Source organism: Rhincodon typus, chromosome 17, assembly GCF_021869965.1.
Source record: "Rhincodon typus isolate 14 chromosome 17, sRhiTyp1.1, whole genome shotgun sequence".
Taxonomy (NCBI): Eukaryota; Metazoa; Chordata; class Chondrichthyes; order Orectolobiformes; family Rhincodontidae; genus Rhincodon; species Rhincodon typus.
Genome location: NC_063348.1, coordinates 12,260,703 through 12,280,657, shown reverse-complemented (window position 1 = coordinate 12,280,657; position 19,955 = coordinate 12,260,703). Strand labels below are relative to the sequence as shown.

At 42.4% G+C, this 19,955-nt stretch overlaps 2 protein-coding genes and 1 non-coding gene across 3 annotated transcripts in view; 1 reads left to right on the top strand and 2 right to left on the bottom strand.

Annotated features, from left to right (window-relative positions):
• f2 (coagulation factor II (thrombin)) overlaps positions 1–16,669 on the top strand; it is a 61,207-nt gene extending 44,538 nt beyond the window's left edge. Inside the window, exons 12-14 of the mRNA XM_020518652.2 lie at positions 2,455–2,633; positions 7,181–7,251; positions 16,369–16,669. Coding sequence (XP_020374241.2) covers positions 2,455–2,633; positions 7,181–7,251; positions 16,369–16,515 — 397 coding nt within the window. The 3' untranslated portion in view covers positions 16,516–16,669. The remainder of the gene's footprint in view (positions 1–2,454; positions 2,634–7,180; positions 7,252–16,368) is intronic.
• Positions 1–19,955, bottom strand: part of cat (catalase) — an 81,266-nt gene that overhangs the window by 17,463 nt on the left and 43,848 nt on the right. The window lies entirely within an intron of this gene.
• On the bottom strand, positions 1,852–1,956 carry LOC125485291. Its single transcript, XR_007264012.1, has one exon. It is a non-coding gene; the product is annotated as a U6 spliceosomal RNA (small nuclear RNA).

The following is a 19,955-nucleotide window of genomic DNA, read 5'->3' as shown; positions in this document are numbered from 1 at the left end:
ATCAACTCTGGTTCAAGGGAGAGTGCAGGAGACATGCCAGGAGCAGCACCAGGCGTACCTGAAGATGAGGTGTCAATCTGGTGAAGCCACCAAACAGGACTACTTGCATGCCAAACAGCATAAGCAGCAAGTGATACAAGGAGCTAAGCGATCCCACAAAACAATGGATCAGATCTAAGCTCTGCAGTCCTGCCACATCCAGTCGTGAATGGTGGTGGACGATTAACCAACTCACTGGAGGAGGTGGCTCCACAAATATCCCCATCCTCAATGATAGAAGAGACCAGCACATCAGTGCAAAAGAAAGGGCTGAAGCACTCGTAGCAATCTTCAGCCAGAAGTGTCGAGTGGATGATCCATCGCGACCTCCTCCAGTGGTCCTCGGCATTACAGATACCAGTCTTCAGCCAATTTGACTCACTCCACGTGATATCAAGAAACAGTTGGAGACACTGGATACTGCAAAGGCAACGGGCCCTGACAGCATTTCAGCAATAGTACTGAAGACTTGTGCTCCAGAACATGCTGTTCCCCTAGCCAAGCTGTTCCAGTACAGTTACAACACAGGCATCTACCCAATAATGTGGAAAATTGCCTAAGTATGACCTGTTATTAAAACAGTAGGACCAGTCCAACCCAGCTAATTATCAGCCCATCAGTCATATCTGGCACACAGGAAGATAGTTGTGGTTGTTGGAAGTCAGTCATTTCAGCTCCGGGACATCTCTGATGGAGTTCCTCAGGTCGTAGGCCCAACCATCTTCAGCTACTTCATTCCCTCTATCATGAGGTCAGAAGTGGGGATGTTCTGTAATGATCGCACAGTGTTCAATACCATTACTTAGCCTTTTCCCTTAAATTATTTATTAAAATCTACCTCATTGACTGAGATTTTGATCCTCTGAATTAATTCTGCTGTTAAGTGCCTTGATAGTGTTTATTATCCTAAAGGCATCATATAAATGCAAGATTTTGTTGAAAAATAAGATATGTATGCAGCTTTGGAGGAGTAGCTCATTTTAATTATTAGTACTAATATTTTGAATGTGCTTAACTGGAAAGTGTTGAGAGAATGTAGCTTGTGATGAGTGAGTTGTTAGAAAGATGGACGTAAACACTGACATTGAGTTTTCGCAGTCTTGAGGGTGAGTGGCTGCAGAATTCAAATCTTCAGGGAATAAGGAGTGTGGGTCCTATGGAACACTTCAATTTTGTCTTGTTATATAAAGGATGTGATGGTGGATTAAACCAGCTGCGGCAGTGCTAGATGTACCTAAAATCTGTGTTATAGGCAGTTAACTCCCTAACTGAGAGACCAGACAGAAACAGCTCACCAATTAGATCTGTCATTTAACTCATGGCTATTTGTGGGATCTTGCTGTGCACAACTTGTCTGCCCTTTTGCACTTCAAAAACAAACTGTATTGGCAGTAAAGCACTTTGGAAAGCCCCAGGTTGACAGAAGTGGTATATGATTGCAAGCCTTTTGCACTTTATATCTTATGTATATATTTTGTGTGTCTGTGTGTGTGTGTGTATAATTCCAACAGTGTGCAAAAGCAGGCCATTCAGCCCATTGAGTCCACACCAACCCTCCAAAGAGCATCTCACCTAGGTCCACTCTATCCCTGTAACCCAGTATTTCCCATGGCTAACCCACCTAGCCTACACATCCCTAGACCCTAAGGGAAATTTAGCATGGCCAGTCCACTTAGCTTGCACATCTTTGAACTATGGGAGGAAACTAGAGCACCCAGAGGAAACCCACAGAGACGTGGGAAGAATGTGCAAACTCCACACAAGCAGTCACCTGAGGCTGGAATTGAACCCAGATCCCTGGCACTGTGAGCCACTGTGCTACCCTGCTTCATGAATTTCCATGTCACCTTTGTGCAGGGGTCATGCTAATTCTCTCTGTATCATTCCAATTTTAGTAATGCGCTGCCAAAGTGAGCACACAAATGTATGAATGAATGTGGCAGTGCTGTGTTACCATTCGCTCAGGGAGTTGGAGTCACTGTAGCAACATACACTTTTACTCACTATGTGATGGTGGGGTGTCAAACATGTTTTCCATTACATGGTTGGTCAGGAAGGTCTCCCATTGTTACCACCTGCGATTGACATTTATTGGAGGAATCTTCAAGTTGATTCTCAATCTGTTTGACTGTGTTATGAACACATCTTCCTTGGCCATCAAGTGCTGGAGTCGGACTCACACTCGGGCCCACTAGCCCTGCACTACAAGACTGAGGCTGAGAAGGAGGGCTAACATTTGAGACCTACAAGTTCAAGTGATGGGAATGTGTTTGGACTAGGACTGTTTCACCAGTTCTGGGTCCAAATAACAACTTCAGCAAAATCCAATAAGATGGACGAGACATTAAAATAATGTCAGCTTCTGGTTTATTGTTTGAGCAGCAGGAATATTCAGTCTCTTGTTCTTGTTTCCAGGTTACTATACAAGCAGCACTTGGGTCGGATCACAGGTTGGGGAAACCTGCAGGAAAGCTTTGTCAATACAGCATCCAATAGACCTAAGGAACTGCAGTATGTCCAGCTTCCCATCAACACACAGCAGACCTGTAATTTATCCACAAATATTCCTCTTACTAAAAACATGTTCTGTGCTGGTAAGTCAATGCATCATTGAAGAAGCATCAGAGTGGGGGAAAGGGTACTGACGTTGGTTAGAGCATGATCTTTTCATCACTGACAGGTGGATTGAAATCTCCCTCCATCTTACAGCCCTTAGAATGTTGGAAAAGTCCTAAATAAGGGCAGGTTGGTACCAAGCTCGATACAGTCCCTCGTAAGTAATTAAATTATTGAAATGGTAAATAATAATAACTAAATAAACAAAACCACTCTCTCTGCTATGTCTGCTCTTTGTATTTGGACTATGGGTGGTGCTGACAAAGCTGCAATTATTGCCCAGTTTTAGTTGCCCTTAGAAGGCGGCATTGGGTTTTTCCTTTGAATCAGTGATACCTGTATGATGATGGCGTTGCCATAATGGGTGGTGCCATTAAATTAACATGGGGATTTGCTGCAGAGCATCTTGCAGATTGTATATACAGCAGCCACGGTGCACCAGCAACGGTGGGATGGATATCATGAAATGAAATAGTCCCTCTTGTTCATTAAGGGAAAATGACAGGTACTTGCTTTCTATTTTAGCGACTGGCTTTACAATAATTGATGCTGATCCACAGACTCAGTCTGGGCTTGGTAGTGGTTCACTAGTTGTATCTACTTCTAGTCACTGCTCCTAATCTCATGCTCAATTAATGAATTCAAAATGTTATTTGGGCATGAGAGCACTAAACAAATGAGCCATTATATTCTTGGATTAAGCACAATGGAATATAAATGTTGCACTAATATAATTCCTGGATCTCATCTCTCCTACCCCTAAATTAGGTTCAGTCAGAAAGGTAGTGGTTAAAAAAAAGTTTCTAGAACAGAAAGTGTTGTTAGGAAATGTAATTTTTAGAAGGAATGCTAAAGATGGGAGGGAAAAGACACAAACGATGAGGGAAAGAGTGATGGGAGAATTAATGCAATTGTAATTATGGTTGAAGATAGAGAGTAAAGAGGGAGAAGTGAAGATGAGAAGTGATGAACTGAAGAGTGAAGATCGGAAGTGAAAATTGGGATTGATGATGTAAGAAAACGAGATGTCATAAGATGCAGAAAAGTGTAGAGTGAAGATAGTGTTTGGCAAGGTTCCTCATGGTAGACTGGTTAGCAAGGTTAGATCACATGGAATATAGGGAGAAATAGCTATTTGGATACAGAACTGGCTCAAAGATAGAAGACGGAGGGTGGTGGTAGAGGGTTGCTTTTCAGACCGGAGGCCTGTCACCAGCGGTGTGCCACGAGGATTGTAGTTGGGTTCACTGCTTTTTATCATTTATATAAAGGAGTTGGATGTGAACATAGGAGGTATGGTTAGTAAGTTTGCAGCTGACACCAAAATTGGAGGTCTACTGGACAATCAAGAAAGTTATCTCAATGTACAACGGGATTTTGATCAGATGGGCCAATGGGCCGAGGAGTCGCAGGTGGAGTTTAATTTAGATAAATGTGAGGTGCTGCATTTTGGTAAGGCAAAACAGGGTAGGACTTATACACTTAATGGTAAGGTCCTGGGGAGTGTTGTTGATCAAAGAGACCTTGGAGTGCAGGTTCATAGTTCCTTGAAAGTGAAGTCACAGGTAGACAGGATAGTGAAGAAGGCATTTGGTATGTTTGCCTTTATTGGGCAGTGCATTCAGTAAAAGAGTTGGGAGGTCATGTTGTGACTGTACAGGACATTGGTCAGGCCACTTTGGAATATTGCATTCACTTCTGGTCTCCCTGCTATAGGGAGGATGTTGTGAAATTTGAAAGGATTCAGAAAAGATTTTACAAGGATGTTGCCAGGGTTGGAAGGTTTGAGCTATAATGAGAGGCTGAATAGGCTAGGGTTATTTTCCCTGGTTCATCGGAAGCTGAGGGGTGACCTTATAGAAGTTTATAAAATCATGAGGGGCATGGATAGGGTGAATAGCCAAGGTCTTTTCCACAGGGTAATGGAGTCCAAAACCAGAGGGCATAGGGATTTAAGGTGAGAGGGGAAAGATTTAAAAGGGACCGAAGGGGCAACTTCTTCATGCAGAGGGTGGTGCATGTATGGGATGAGCTGCCAGAGGAAGTGGCAGAGGCTGGTACAGTTACAACATTTAAAGGGCATCTGGATGGGTATATGAATAGGCAGGGTTTAGAAGAATTTGGGCCAGATGCAGGCAAATGGGACCAGATTAATTTAGGATATCGGTTGGCATAGACGAGTTGGACTGAAGAGTCTGTTTCCATGCTGTATACCTCTGTGTCTCTATAACTCTATGGTAGAATGGAGAAATTGGGAGGGAATATTGGAAATGATGTGCCATGCACTGACAATATCAAATATTAAAGTTTCCCATTTCAGTACTGTATTGAAGTTTACACCTCTCTGTAAACTCTTTGTAGATTTGTTCTTCTGTATTCTTCCCAATACGCGGTGGTCTATACATTGCACTGAGCAATGTAATTACGACATTCTTATTCATTGGCTTGAGCCAAATTGATTCTGTCCTTGAACCCCCTGAAACATGGTCTTCAGTATTGCAAAACTCTCCCCAACCATAAACACCACTCCATCCTTTTCCTGTCTTTTCTGAATATCTTGTAGTCAGAAATTTTTAACACTCAGATTTGCCTTTATTAAACCAGATCTCTGTATTATGCCACGTCATAATCCTACAAAATAATCAATGCTTCTAACTCCCCAGATTTATTGCCTGTAGTTCATGCATTCATGACATAACATTGTAACCCTCACTTGTTACTTTTTCCGTTACTCTGACTCCATCTAATAAATTAGTATTCTCTATTTTGTGCCATTTGCCTCTTTTAGCATTTCCTACACACCCTGTCATTAGTTTCTAACATCCTCTCCTGGTTTCCACACCCTTGCTGAGTTGGTTTAAACTCTATCCTATAGTACAAGCAAACCAGCCTAAAAACAATTCAAGAGATAACAAGGTATAGAGCTGGATGAACACAGCAGGCCAAGCAGCATCAGAGGAGCAGGAAGGTTGATGTTTCAGGCCTAGACCCTTCTTCAGTTCCTACTATCTCTGAAAACTCCAGCATCTGCAGTTCCTACTATCTCTGAATCTCCAGCATCTGCAGTTCCTACTATCTCTAAAAACAATTCAATCCCAGTTTGTGCAGGTGCCATCTCGCTCAGACAACAACTGGTATCTCATGAATCTAAAGCCCTCCCTCCTGCAACGTATTCATCTGTTTTATATTCCTAGTTCTGTACTCACTTATATAAGGCAATAGAGTCCTGCTCGCCAATTTTCTATCTAGCTCCCTAAATTCTGAACGCAGGATACATCCCAGTTCCTATCTGTGTAACTAATATGAACACAGACCACAAACTCTGACTGTCCGCCCTCTTTCAGAAGAATGCCCTGTTCCATGACATTCCTGCCACTAGTACCAGGAAGGCAAAAAACCATCCTGGAGTCACATTTGATGGCTGCAGAAATGCTTGTCTGTTCCTCTAATGAAAGAATCGCGGAATTCCCTCCCTAAGGGCGCTGTGGGTTTACCTACAACACATGAACTGTAGTGGTTCAAGGGGCAGCTCACTACTACCTTCTCAAAGGCAGCTAGTGATGGGTAGTGAATGCTGGCTCAGTCAATGATACCCACGTTCCATGAGAGAATAAAGGAAAGTTATTGCCCTTCTCCTCCTCCATGTATAGCTTTCCAAATGTAATATCCATGCAGTTCTCTGCATCACAAATGCTCCTCTAGCTGCAATTCAGGGTCTGGAGCTCTTATTGTGTAGCCGGTGAAACATGGGCTCATCAAGGTCACAAGAAGTGTCCTTGACTCCCCAGTGCTACAGAATTCCACTTTTTTTTCCTTTATTCATTCATGCAATGAGGATGTCACTGGCATGGCAACATTTATTGCCCATAAGAGCCAACCACATTATTGTGAGTCTGGAGACACATGTAGGCCAGACCAGGTGAGGATGGCAGTTTCCTCCCCTAAAGGGCATTAGTGAACCCGATGGGTTTTTCCCCCGACAATCGAAAATGGATTCATGGTCATCATTGGTCACCACCTGCCATTGTGGGATTCAAACCTGGGTCCCCAGAACATTATCTGGGTTTCTGGATTAACAGTCTAGCGATAATACCACTAGGCCATCGCCTCCACTTGGCTGAGCTGTCCTGGCATGCCTTAATCTTAAACCTTTAAATCACCTTTCTTACCTTAATATCAGTTACTTTTGCTTACTTTAACGTTACTCTGGTACTATTACTTATCTGTAAGCTGCAGAGTATCTATTCTTCACTGCTGGGGGAGAAATGAAGCTTCTTATTTTCCAAGCGAATATCATTATCCCTCCTGAATTAACAAAAATGTCCTCTTGTGATGGCAGTATAAGGCATTAGGATCATTGTGCCTTTCATTTTGTTTGCATTGTTTAGAGATGAGTGTGATTTGCATAACAGTTGGAATGGATTCAGTGAGAGTCTGTGTTCCAAACAGAAGGTGGCGTGGTATACTGTGTACCCAGTATTCAGTTTGATTGTTTCCTTTAATGTATTTTTTTTGTCTGTGTTAGGTCACAGTGTGGAATCTGGCCTGCGTGGAGATGCCTGTGAGGGAGACAGCGGGGGCCCCTTTGTGATGAAGGTTACTGTTCTACATTTTTCTAATTTCTTCAAGTTTTGCTGGCATGTTGCAATCTGTTTGTGTTGGAATGTTCTAAGTAACTTAAAAGGGTGAATGAAAATGCTGTAATTGAATTTACATTGTCCTGTCTTTCACTGACCTATTTACATCTGGTCAAGTACAATAGTGATGGCAGGACAGATGATGTCTCGGTGCTGTAATGTGTGGGAGCTGCTGGACACCAATGTGATCCAGGGGGAACGCATCTTTGCTAAGTGTTTGCAGCTTGTGGAACTTTGGACCTAAGTTGAGGAGCTGGACATCCGAGGTGCAGATATTGAGCTTATTCAGGGAAGGGGAGAGTAACTTGGACATTTTGCTTCGGCGAGTGGTCACATCCCTCACACTAAGTCATTCAAAATTGATCTGTGATCACAGACAAGAGGGTGTGACTGCAGGTGAAGCAAGTATAGGGACGCAGGGTTCGAACTGAGGAGCTTTAGCCCCTGCAATTGTCCAATAGTTACGAGATTCCTATAAGTATGCAGACAAGAGTGGGGACTTCTTGGAGGTTGAACAAACTGACCACAATACCATAGTACAAGGAGCCATTCAAGTGGGGGCAGATGAATACGAACGTAGTAGTGGTTGGGGCAGTATAATTAGGGGGATATTATTCTCCTCAGGGCTGGAGACTAACTTGGAGATGGAGGGGAGGAAACCAGTAGTCATTGTCCATGGAGCTACTAATGGTATTGATAGGATTAGAAAGGAGGTTTTACTGGAAGATTTTGAACAGCTAGCAGCTAAATTAAAAAGCAGAATCTCCAAGGTAATAGTCTCACGATTACTGCCTGAGCCACAGACAAATTGACACAGGTAAATAGAACCAAGGAGTTAAATGTGTGGCTCAAAGATTGGTGTGGCAGGAATGGGTTTCAGTTTATGGCGTACTGGCACCAATACTGGGGTAGAAGGGAGCTGTTCTGGCAGGAGGGGCTTCACTTGAACCATGTTGGGACCAGTGTCCTGGTGAATTAAATAATTAGGGCTGTAAAGAGGATTTTAAATTAGAGGGGAGTTGGAGATTTGAGGGAGGGGAACTGTAAAATTACAAAGCAAGAGGAAATGGCAACAGTATGGGGCAGATATCTGGAGAACAATACCCAGAGCAGGACAGAGTATATACATACGTAGAAAACAGTAGTAAATTGGGTCAAAAAGGGGAAATAATGGCAAAAAAGCTAAAATTAATGGTTCTTTACTTGAAGTCAGAGTAGTATTTGGAACATGGTTAGAAGGAGATCACAGCGTTTGACACGTCAGGCAGGAAGGGAAGACGGCAGTGGGGTTTTCCACATCAAGCAGATGTTCACCTGCACATCTGCCAATGTGGTATACTGCATCCGCTGTACCCGGTGTGGCTTCCTCTACATCGGGGAAACCAAGCGGAGACTCGGGGACCGCTTTGCAGAACACTTACGCTCGGTTCGCAACAAACAACTGCACCTCCCGGTCGCGAACCATTTCAACTCCCCCTCCCATTCCTCAGACGACATGTCCATCCTGGGCCTCCTGCAGTGCCACAACGATGCCACCCGAAGGTTGCAGGAACAGCAACTCATATTCCGCTTGGGAACCCTGCAGCCCAATGGTATCAATGTGGATTTCACAAGCTTCAAAATCTCCCCTCCCCCTACCGCATCCCAAAACCAGTCCAGCTCGTCCCTGCCTCCCTAACCTGTTCTTCCTCCCACCTATCCCCTCCTCCCACCCCAAGCCGCACCTCCATCTCCTACCGACCAACCTCATCCCGCCCCCTTGACCTGTCCGTCCTCCCTGGACTGACCTATCCCCTTCCTAACTCCCTACCTACACTCACCTTTCCTGGCCCCATCCCCGCCTCTTCGACCTGTTTGTTTCCTCTCCACCTATCCTCTCCTCTATCCCTCTTCTATCCGCCTCCCACTCTCTCCCTATTTATTTCAAAACCCCCTTCCCCTCCCCCTTTTCTGATGAAGGGTCTAGGCCCGAAACGTCAGCCTCTCTGCTCCTATGATGCTGCTTGGCCTGCTGTGTTCATCCAGCCCTGCACCTTGTTGTCTCAGGGCAGTGGGGTAGCTTTGTTAGTACAAAATGAAATAAGTACAATAGAGTCATAGCAAAAAATAATCTTCAATCAAAAGATGTAGAATTCACATAGATATAGAACATAGAACTGTACAGCACAGGAACAGGCCCTTCGGCCCACCATGTTGTGACAAACATGATGCCAAACTAATCCCTTCTGTCTCCCCATGATCCATATCCCTCCATTCCTTGCATATTCACGTGCTTATCTAAAAGTCCCTTAAAGGCCCCTATCATATCTGCCTCCACCACATCCCTGGCAGTGCGTTCCAGACTCCTACCACTCTCTGTGTAAAAAACTTGCTCCTCACATCTCCTTTGAACTTTCCCCTGTCACCTTATATGCATGACCCCTAGTTTTATAGATTTCAGCTCTGGGAAAAAGATTCTGACTGTCAACAACATCTGTGCTTCTCATAATTTTATACATTTCCATCAAGTCTCCTCTTGGTCTCCATTGCCCAGAGAAAACAGCTCAGGTTTTTCTAGCCTCTCCTTATAGCTCATACCATCTAATCCAGGCAGCATCCTGGTAAACGTCTTCTGCTCCCTCTCCAAAGCCTCCACATCCTTCTTGTAATGAGGCAACCAGAATTGAATGCCGTACTCTAAGTGTGGCCTAACCAAAGTTTTATAAAGCTGCAACATGACTCTTATATCAATTCCCCAACCAATAAAGATAAGCATATCGTATGACTTCTTTACCACCCTATCTACTTGCGTGGCCACTTTCAGGGAGCTATGGACTTGAACCCCAAGATCCCTCTGTACATCAGTGACGTTCAGGGTCCTGCCATTAACTGTATACTTTTCCTTAATATTTGATCTCCCAAAGTGCAGCACCTCACACTTATCTGGATTAAACTCCAACTGCCATTTCTCCAATTGATCTTATCTGCAATTGATCTATATCCCGCTGTATCCTTTGACAACCTTCTACACTGTCCACAACTCCACCGATCTTTGTAATGTCTGCAAACTTACTAACCCTTCCATCTACATTTTCATTGAAGTCATTTAGATATATCATAAACAGCAGAGGTCCCAGTATGGATCCCTGCAAAGCACCACTAGTCAGGGACCTCCAGCCTGAAAAGCACCCTTCCACCATTGCCCTTTGCCTTCAATGGGCAAGCCAATTCCGAATCCATGCGGCCAAGTCTCTGTGGATCCCCTGCATCTTAATCCTCTCGATGAGCCTATTATGGGGGACCTTGTTGAAAGCCTTACTAAATGCCATGTAAACAACATCCAGTGCTCTACCCTCATCGATCACCTTTGGCACCTCCTTGAAAAATTCAATCAAGTTAATAAGACATGACCTGCCCTGCACAAAGCCATGCTGACTGCCACTAATTAGGCCATGCTTTTCCAAATACGTGTAAATCCTATCCCTAAGAATTCTTTCCAACAGCTTCCCAACCATCGACGTGAGACTCACCCGTCGTAGTTTCCTGGATTATCCCTATTTCTCTTCTTAAATAGAGGAACATTAGGTACTTGCAAGTCCTCCAGGACCTCTCCAGTGGCTAGCGAGGATACAAAGATCAAGGCCCCAGCAATCTCCTGTTTTACTTTTCTCAATAACCTGGGGTAAATACCATTGGGCCCTGGGGATGTATTCACCTTAATGTTCTTCAAGAGATCCAACGCCACTTCTTTTATGATCTCAAAATGCCCTAGCATATTAGCAAGCTGCACACAAATCTCACTGTCCTCCATATCCTTCTTAATGGGTGAATACCGACACGAACTACTCATTTAGGATCTTGCTCACATCCTCTGTCTCCACGCACAAGTTCCCTTCTTTATCCTTGAATGGTCCTACTTTCTCCCTAGTTATCCTCTCATTTTTAATGTATGTATAGAATGCCTAAGGATTCTGTTTAAACCTACTTGCCAAGGTCATTTCATGGCCTCTTCTTGCTCTCCTAATGCCCTGCTTGAGTACTTTCCTACTTTCCTTATATTCCTCACAGGCCCACTCCAATTTTGCTTCCTAAACTATATATATATGCTTCTTTTTCCCTTTTGACTAAATTCATAACCTCCCGTGTTATCCAAGGGTCCCTTACCTTGCCATCTTTGTCCTTCCTCCTTACTGGAACATACTGGTTCTGAACTCTCATCAGGAGATCTTTAAACAATTCCCACATGTCAAATGTGAACTTGCCTGATAACAGCTCCTCCCAATTAACACTTCCTAGCTCCTGTCTAATACTGACATAATTTGCCCTCCTCCAGTTTGGTACCTTCCCATGAGGTTCTGACTTATCCTTATTCACTGCCATCTTTAAACTTAAGGAGTTGTGATCACTGTTTCCAAAATGCTGTCCCATTGAAAGTTCAGTCGCCTGGCCAGGCTCACAAGCCAATACAAGTTCCAGTATAGCCCCTCCTCAAGTTGGACTGTCCATATACTGTTTCAAGAAACCCTCCTGGATGCACTTAACAACTTCTTCCCGCTCTAAGGAAGTCACAGTCAATATTGGGGAAGTTAAAATCACCCACTATGACAACCCTGTCGTTATTACTTCTTTCCATAACCTGCCTACATATTTGCTCCTCAATGTCTCGGTGGCTGTTGGGGGGCCTATCAGAGTGATTGCACCCATTTTATTTTTGAGCTGCACCCATGTTGCCTCGGTGGATGAGCCCCCCAGTATGTCCTCTCTGAGCGCAGATGTAACGTTATCCCTGATTGGTAATGCAACTTCTCTACCTGTTTTACCTTCCCCTCTATCTTGTCTAAAACAACAAAACCCTGGAACGTTGAGCAGGCAGTCCTGTCCCTCTCTCAACCATACAAGATGATGTAAGAAATAAAAAAAGGAAGAAGTCACTTCTTAACCCCGAATAGCAACTATATATTGGGACAGTGAATAAATCAGAAGATAATGAGGGAATGTAAACAGTACATTAATCATGAGTGACTTTAATTTTCATGTAAATTGGGATGGACAGTTTGGCAGAGGTAGCCATGAGGAAGAATTTGTACAGTGTCAGTAGAAGATGTGTCAGAAACAACAGTGCTACATCTAAATGAGGATAATTACATACAAATAAGGGGAGTGTTGGCTGAAGTGAACTGGGAAAGAAATTTAACAGCAAAGAAGGTTGAGGAACAAAGGCAGATTTTGAAGAAAATATTTCATGGCTCGCGACAAAGACATATTCCATTGAGGAAGAAGGATTCTAAAGGGGACAAGCCAATCATGGTTAACCAGGGAAGTTAAGGATAGTATCAAATTGAAAGAAAAAATATATACAATATGGCAAATGTTAGTGGTAAGCCAGAGGATTGGGTAAGTTTTAAAACCCAACAAAAATACCAAAAAAAGGGAGAAATGAATGTTGTGGGTAAATTTGCAAGACAGACTGCAAGAACCTCTTTAAATATATAAAAAGGAAGCGAGAGGCCAAAGTTAATACAGACCCCTTAAGAAATGAGGCTGGGGAAATGATAATGGGGAACCAGGAAGTGGCAGAGGAACTGAATAAATAAACACTTTGCAACAATCTTCACCATAGAACACATTAATAGCATTCCAAAATTACTAAATAATAAAGGGGCAAAAGGAGGAGAGGAAATAAATACAATAACTATCATCAGAGAAAAAGTGCTAGGAAAACTAACAGGGCTGAAGACCAATAAGTCCCTTGGACCCAATGGGATGCATCCTATGGTATTAAATAAGTAGCTATGCAGAATGGTAATAATTGTCCAGGATCTCTAAATTCTGGAGAAGTCCCAAAAGGTTAGAAAATTGCCAATATCGCACCTTTGCTTAGAAAGAGAAGGAGACAAAAGGCAGTAACTATAGATCAGTCAGCTTAATGATTGTTATTGGGAAAATGTTAGAGTCTATTATAAAGGATTTGGGTATTGGAACTGAGTTGACTGGCTGGATGGTTTGCGATGCAGAGTGATGCCTACAGTGCAGGTTTAATTCCATCACTAGCTGAGTTTACCATGAAAGCCCTGCCTTCTCAACCTTACCCCTCACCTGAGATGTGGTCACCCTCAGATAAAACTGACCATCAGCCATCTTTCTCTAACGAGACAGCAGCCCTGTGGGTTTAAGGCAACTTTATCTTATTATAAAGAATGCACCAGCAGAGAATTTAGAATACATAGCACGATCAAGCAGAGTCAACATGGCTTCATGATGGGAAATCATGCCGAAGAAATTTATTAGAGGAGGTATCAAGCCACTAGTAAATAAAGGGGAAGCAGTGGATGTAATATATTTGGATTTTCAGAAGATGTTTGATAAGGTACCACATATTAGGCTACTTCATAAGATAAGAGCTCTGGTTTTTGAGGTAGCATATTAGCATGGATGGAGGATTGGCTAACTAATAGAAGACAGTGAGTTGGGATAAGGGGGCATTTCCAAGTTGGCAACCTGTAACCAGTGGAGTGTCACAGAGATCAGTGCTGAGGCCTGAATTATTTACATGTATTTACAATTACAATGACTAAGATAAGGGAAGTGAATCTACTATAGCCAAGTTTGCAGATTACACAACTAGGTGGGAAGCAAGTGATGAGGATGACACAAAGAGTCTGAAGAGGGATATGGACAGACCAAGTGAGTGGGCAAAAACTTGGCAGATGGAATATAATGTGGGAAAATGTGAGGCGATGCACTTCAGCGGGAGTAATGGAGGAGATGAATATTATTTCAATGGAGCAAGGCTGCAGAAAGCTGCAGCACTGAGGGATTTGGGAGTCCTTGTCTATGATTCACTAAAAGCTAGCATCCAAGTTCGGCGAGTAATAGGGACGGCAAATGAAATGTTAGCCTTTATTTCGAAGGAAATGGAGAATAGAAGTAGGGTGGTTTTGCTGAAACAATACAAGGCACTAGTCAGACTACAGCTGGAATACAGTGAAGAGTTTGGGCCCCTTATCTAAGGAAAGATATACTGACTTTGGATGCAGTCCAGAGAAGTTTCACTAGACTGATACCATGGAGGGACTGTCTTACAAAAAGAGATTGAGTAGGTTGGGCCTGTACTCAGGGACTTGAGACTTGACAGAGTAGATACAGAAAGATTGTTACCCTTGCAGGAAAGTCTAGTATCAGAGGGCATAACCTCAGGATAAGAGGTCACATGTAAGATAGAGATGAGGAGGAATTTCTCTACCTAGTGGGGAGTGAATCTGTGGAATTTTTTTGCTGTTCTTGAGGCTGGTACATTAGGTCTGTTCAAGGCTAGGATAGGCAGATTTTTAATCAGTAAGGGAATCAATGGTCATAGGGAAAAGGCAGGAAAGTGGAGTTGAGGATTATCAGATCCTCCATTATTTCATTGAATGGCGAAGCAGTCTTGATGAGCTGAATATTCTGCTCCTCCTCCTATGTCTTATGGCTTTATGGTCATTCATTCCACTCATAAATTCTTAGTCTCTCAGGAAGGTGCTTGAATATTTCCTTCATTCCTACTTTCATGTCTTTTCCTTGAAAAGCCTCATGCCTCAGAGACATTACTTTTCTGAGGCATCCCCACTCATATAACATTTTGTGATAAGAAATCTAATCTTCACCTCTTAAGACACAAGCCAGGCTTGGCGGCAGCAGCATTGATGGAGGTTTATGGAGCAGATCAACTCGCCTGCATTTATCAGTGAAGCACTGTACAGCAGCATTGGCAAAAATCTATCACATGTGATCCCTCTCAGTCTTTCCAAAAGCTACCATTGTTTATTGCCTTTTGTGTCATTATCTCTTATACTCTTGTTGATCCCAGTGGAACTTCTAATTTAAAACCTCCTGCATAGAACCATTACTCTGTAGTTCATTCTCTCCTCACTTTGTGAGAGTGCATCTCGCTTTCCCAGAATACACCCTGAGAGAAACAGGATGGATAGGGAAACCATCATGGGGAACCTTTGGAAAAGATTTAAATTGGTGCCGGTCTGGAGGTGGTGACATTGTAGATAATTTCTCTAGACCAATAATCCAGAGCTCCATGTTAATCTTCTGGGGACAAGGGTTCAAATCCCATCTGTAGCAGAACTCAGGAAAAGAAATATCTAGAAAAAAAGCTAGCCTCAATAAGACTGTAATCACTGTCGATTGTGGTAAACGCTCAAGCTGATTCACTAATGTCTTTTGGGCAATTAGCAATGGGGAATAAATACTGGCACAACCTCCGACACCCACATCACAGGAAAGAATGAAAAAAATGTACTCCCTGTCGTAAATCCAACTGCTAGCCTTGGCTTAGTGGTGACACTTGCAAGTTAGATTGAGTTAGGCTCAAATCTTACTTCAGAGGCTGCAGTATGTAATCTAGGCTGACACTTCAGTACTGTTCTGCTGGAAACATCACCTTTCAGCTAAAAAGTTAATTCGAGGTCAGGCCTTCCCTCCCGGATGCTTATAGGCATTCCTGTATTTGGGCAGGCAATGGCCTAGCAGTAATATCACTGGACTGTTAATCTGAAGACCCAGGCAGTGTTCTGGCGACTAGGGTTTGAATCTTGCCACAGCAGGTGGTGAAATTTCAATTCAATGAAAATCTGGAATTAAGAGTCTAATGATCACCATGAGTTGATTGTCACAAAACCCGCTCCTGGTTCACTAGTGTCCTTTAGGGAAGGAAACTGCCATTCTTACCTAGTCTGGCCTACATGTGACTCCAGACCCACAGCAATCAGGTTGACTCTCAATTGTCCTCTGGGCAATTAGGGATGGCCAATAAAATGCTGGCCTAGCCAGTGATGCTGTAATCTTGCGAATGGTGAAAAAATAAAGGATTTTTTCTTATGCATCATCCTTCACTCAGAAAGCAGATTGTCTGGAAAATTATTACATTGCTTTTTGAGAGCTTGCTATACGTTAGTTGGGTGTAGTGTTTCCTAGATGACAATATGGTGTACTTTCGGATATCCTGTGATTGTGAAGACATTAAGTAAAAAGTGTAGTTTTTCCCTAGTATCTAAGTTATAGGCAATATCATTTCTTTATTAAACTTGTTTTTTCAAATGTCACACAGAATCCGGGCAATAATCGATGGTACCTGATGGGCATCGTCTCCTGGGGAGAAGGATGTGACCGGGATGGGAAATATGGATTCTACACTCATGTATTTAGGTTTAGAAGGTGGTTGATGAAAGCTATAAAGACCAAGATACCTTCATAGGGGGGTTAAAATTGTAATGTCCTATTTTAAAGAGGACATAGGCATTTTCTGATGTCCACTGCAGAAGTTAAGAATAAATGTTGATCAATGATTCTATCATTAGTTGAATTAATTTTCAACATGTTAATGAAATAAAGCCAAAGTATTACTGATAGTTTTGAAGAGTTTTATTAGCCTTCTCCTGCTTCTGGCTGACCATATCATTTTCCCACGTATGTTATCCCTTCTAGCTGTTGCCATAACTATTTATCACTACAGACTACAACATGCATGGAGAAGATATACGTCGCTGCAAAAACTGAAACTCCACTGGAGTTGATTGTTCAGTCGCTTGATCAGATCAGTGTCAACAATTGAGTTTGACCCTTGTCCTAGCTGGGGCTTATTTGGGACTTGCCTTCTTGCTTTATCCAAAGGCAGTACAAAGTTGCCATGTCATAGTTGTCACAATGGGTAAAGAGTTGAAAAATTCTTTCCATTTATTGTCTCCGATTTCTTGTCATTGAGTCACAGAGATGTACACCAAGGAAACAGACCCTTTGGTCCAACTCATCCACGCCAACCAAATATCCTATATAAATCTAGTCTCATTTGCCAGCATTTGGCCCATATCCCTCTAAACCTTTCCCATTCATGTACCCATCCAGATGCCTTTTAAATGTTGTAATTGTACCAGCCTAAACCACTTCCGCTAGCAGTTCATTCCGTATATGCACCACCCTCTGCATGAAAAAGTTGTCCCTTGGGTCCCTTTTATATCTTTCCCCTCTCACCTTAAACCTATACCCTCTAGTTTTAAACTCCCTCACCCCAGGGAAAAGACCTTGTCTATTTACCCTATCCGTGCCCTCATGATTTTATTGCCCTCCAATAATGCATGCCTTTAACCCCTATCATTGACATCTCTTCATTACATTTCATTTTGTGTTCCGCTATTTTGAATGAATGTAAATTCTTACTTTTAATCAAACAAACATAGATTTTGTTTTGCTCCCAGTGAATTGCACTGTTGCAGGATGGAAATGCTGGGTGCAGACTGATATACATTAATAAATATCCCAAAAATAAACACAGGAATGTCAATGCATCAAAAAATCCAACATGTATAATAATCTATCATCTCCAACATAATCAAATGACCAAGACTTGACGTGAATCATCTATGTATTGTACCACTAAGCCTGCATTATACACTTCTTCCTCCTTCTATATTATTCATAATTCTTTTGAGTACCCGAAGCCCTAACACCATCACACCCAATGTCTATGAATAACCTGTTTATTCCTACTTTGTTTTATGTCCATCAACTAATTTTCAATGTGTGCTAATATATTACCCCAATCATTTGTTTAAAAACAAAACTTTTGTGTGACATCCAAAGATCCAAATGTTCTCCAGGCACTGATTTCCCATTATCAGCCCTGCTTGAACACCCTAAGTTCCAAAAGATTTGGCAAATATGATTTTCCTTTCATGAAACCATGTTGACCCTAATCAATGATTTTTCATGAAAGTGCCCCATTCTTTGATCTTAAGAACAGGTTCAATGAAGAGTGCAGAAGGGCATGCCAGGAGCAGCATCAGGCATCCCTAAAAATGAAGTGCCAACTTGAAATTACACAACAGGACTACTTGCGTGCCAGCCAGCATAATAGGCAAGTAATAGACAGACCTAAGCAACTGCACACCTAATGGATCAGATCAATGCTATGCAGTTCTCAATGGTGGCAAACAATTAAGCAACTCAATTGAGGAGGAGGCTCCATAAACATCCTCAATAATGGGGGAGCCCAATACATCAGTGCAAAAGATAAAGCATTTGCAATAATCTTCAGCCAAAAGTGCCGAGTGGATGATTCATCTTGATCTCCTCTGCTCTACACAAATCCATCTTTCCAGGACTTGGCCCATAGCCTTGTATATTATGAAATTTCAAGTGTTTAATGTACATTTTGAAGATTATGAGGCTTCCAACCTCAAATGCCCTCCTAGACAGTGCATTTCAGATACCCACACCCCTCAGAGTAGAAAAATCTTTAAGTCCCCTCCTGCTCTTCACCTTAAAATTACGGCTCCTCATTATTGATCCTTCAACTAAGGGGAACAGCTGCCTCCTGGTCACCCTGTCCGTGCTCTGTTCTAACGAAAATAATCCAAGCCTATCCAGACTTTAATAGGAAAAATGCTTCAACCCAGAGGAATCTCCTCTGCACTGGAGGGGTGTGCAATCATATCCTTCCTTATGGTGAGGTGACCAGAACTGCACGCAGTCCTCCAGCTATAGCATAACCAGAGTTTTGTACAGCTCCAACATGATCTCCCTGCCCTCATAAACTATGCCACAACTGATAAGATGTCCCATAGGTCTTCTCAACTACCCAATTAACCTGTTCTGCCACCTTCAGAACCTATAACTCTAAATCTTACCTTTCATCAGAAAGTTCAACAACCTAAAAGATTATGTTTCTCCATCCTTACAGGTGCTGCCTAAATATTTCTAGCTTTTTAAGGATTTCAGATCTCCAGCAACAGCATTTTATTTTTGTTTCTCCAATGGCTCTCAACCTTTAATAATAGTTTAAATGTTCTTATATTGCATTCCTAATGCTTTCTTGCAAGTAGCTCTGGAAAGAGGGAGATGAAAGTGCTGGCTCAATCTGTGAATGGAAATTTAGGCACCTTTGCAATGGAATTTTCCTACTATTTACTATGTAGCATGAGATTTTAATTAACAGCTGTTACAGCAGTTAATAAACTCAAAATTCTACCATATGAAAATAAAGGAAAGAATTATGAAAAATACTGAGGTCACATGCCCAATGAAAAGCATCAATTTATCTAGCACCAGATGAACAGGATTCACTATTGTTTTTGAAAATAGGTATGTATTCCTCGGGGAGTAAAATTTGCAACCCAACCCTCAGTTATAGATGTAGGGTAATGTGACAACAGTCATCCTGCTATCACGAGGAGCTGCCCACACTGGCTGAGAAGGTTTAGACGTAATGCAGAGAAGACACAATGCTCATCTATAGGGATAGATGGAGAGGTCTACGAGGAACATGAGTGACTATCTTCTTGAGGGAAGACCAGGAGAACCCCTACATCAACCCACAGAAGAACAAAGACATCTGGGACACAGGAGTGCCCTGGCTCTATTTCTCCATTTTACAGGACAGATTTGGGATGAGAGAAGTGTTCTCATCAGTCACGGGGCATATATTTCTCATCATGTAATTAACTAACATACTGTATCTAAACCAGATCTTAACAAACTTCCAGAAAATTGTCACAAATCACCAACTGCCTATATTAGGTAACTATGAACACAGAGCCCCAAATATCAACAATGGCTAGCCTTGCTCTCAATTAAAAGTAAAAATTGTGGATATGTCCAACCAATCTGTAGAGATGTTATCACACACCTCTGGGCAGGTAG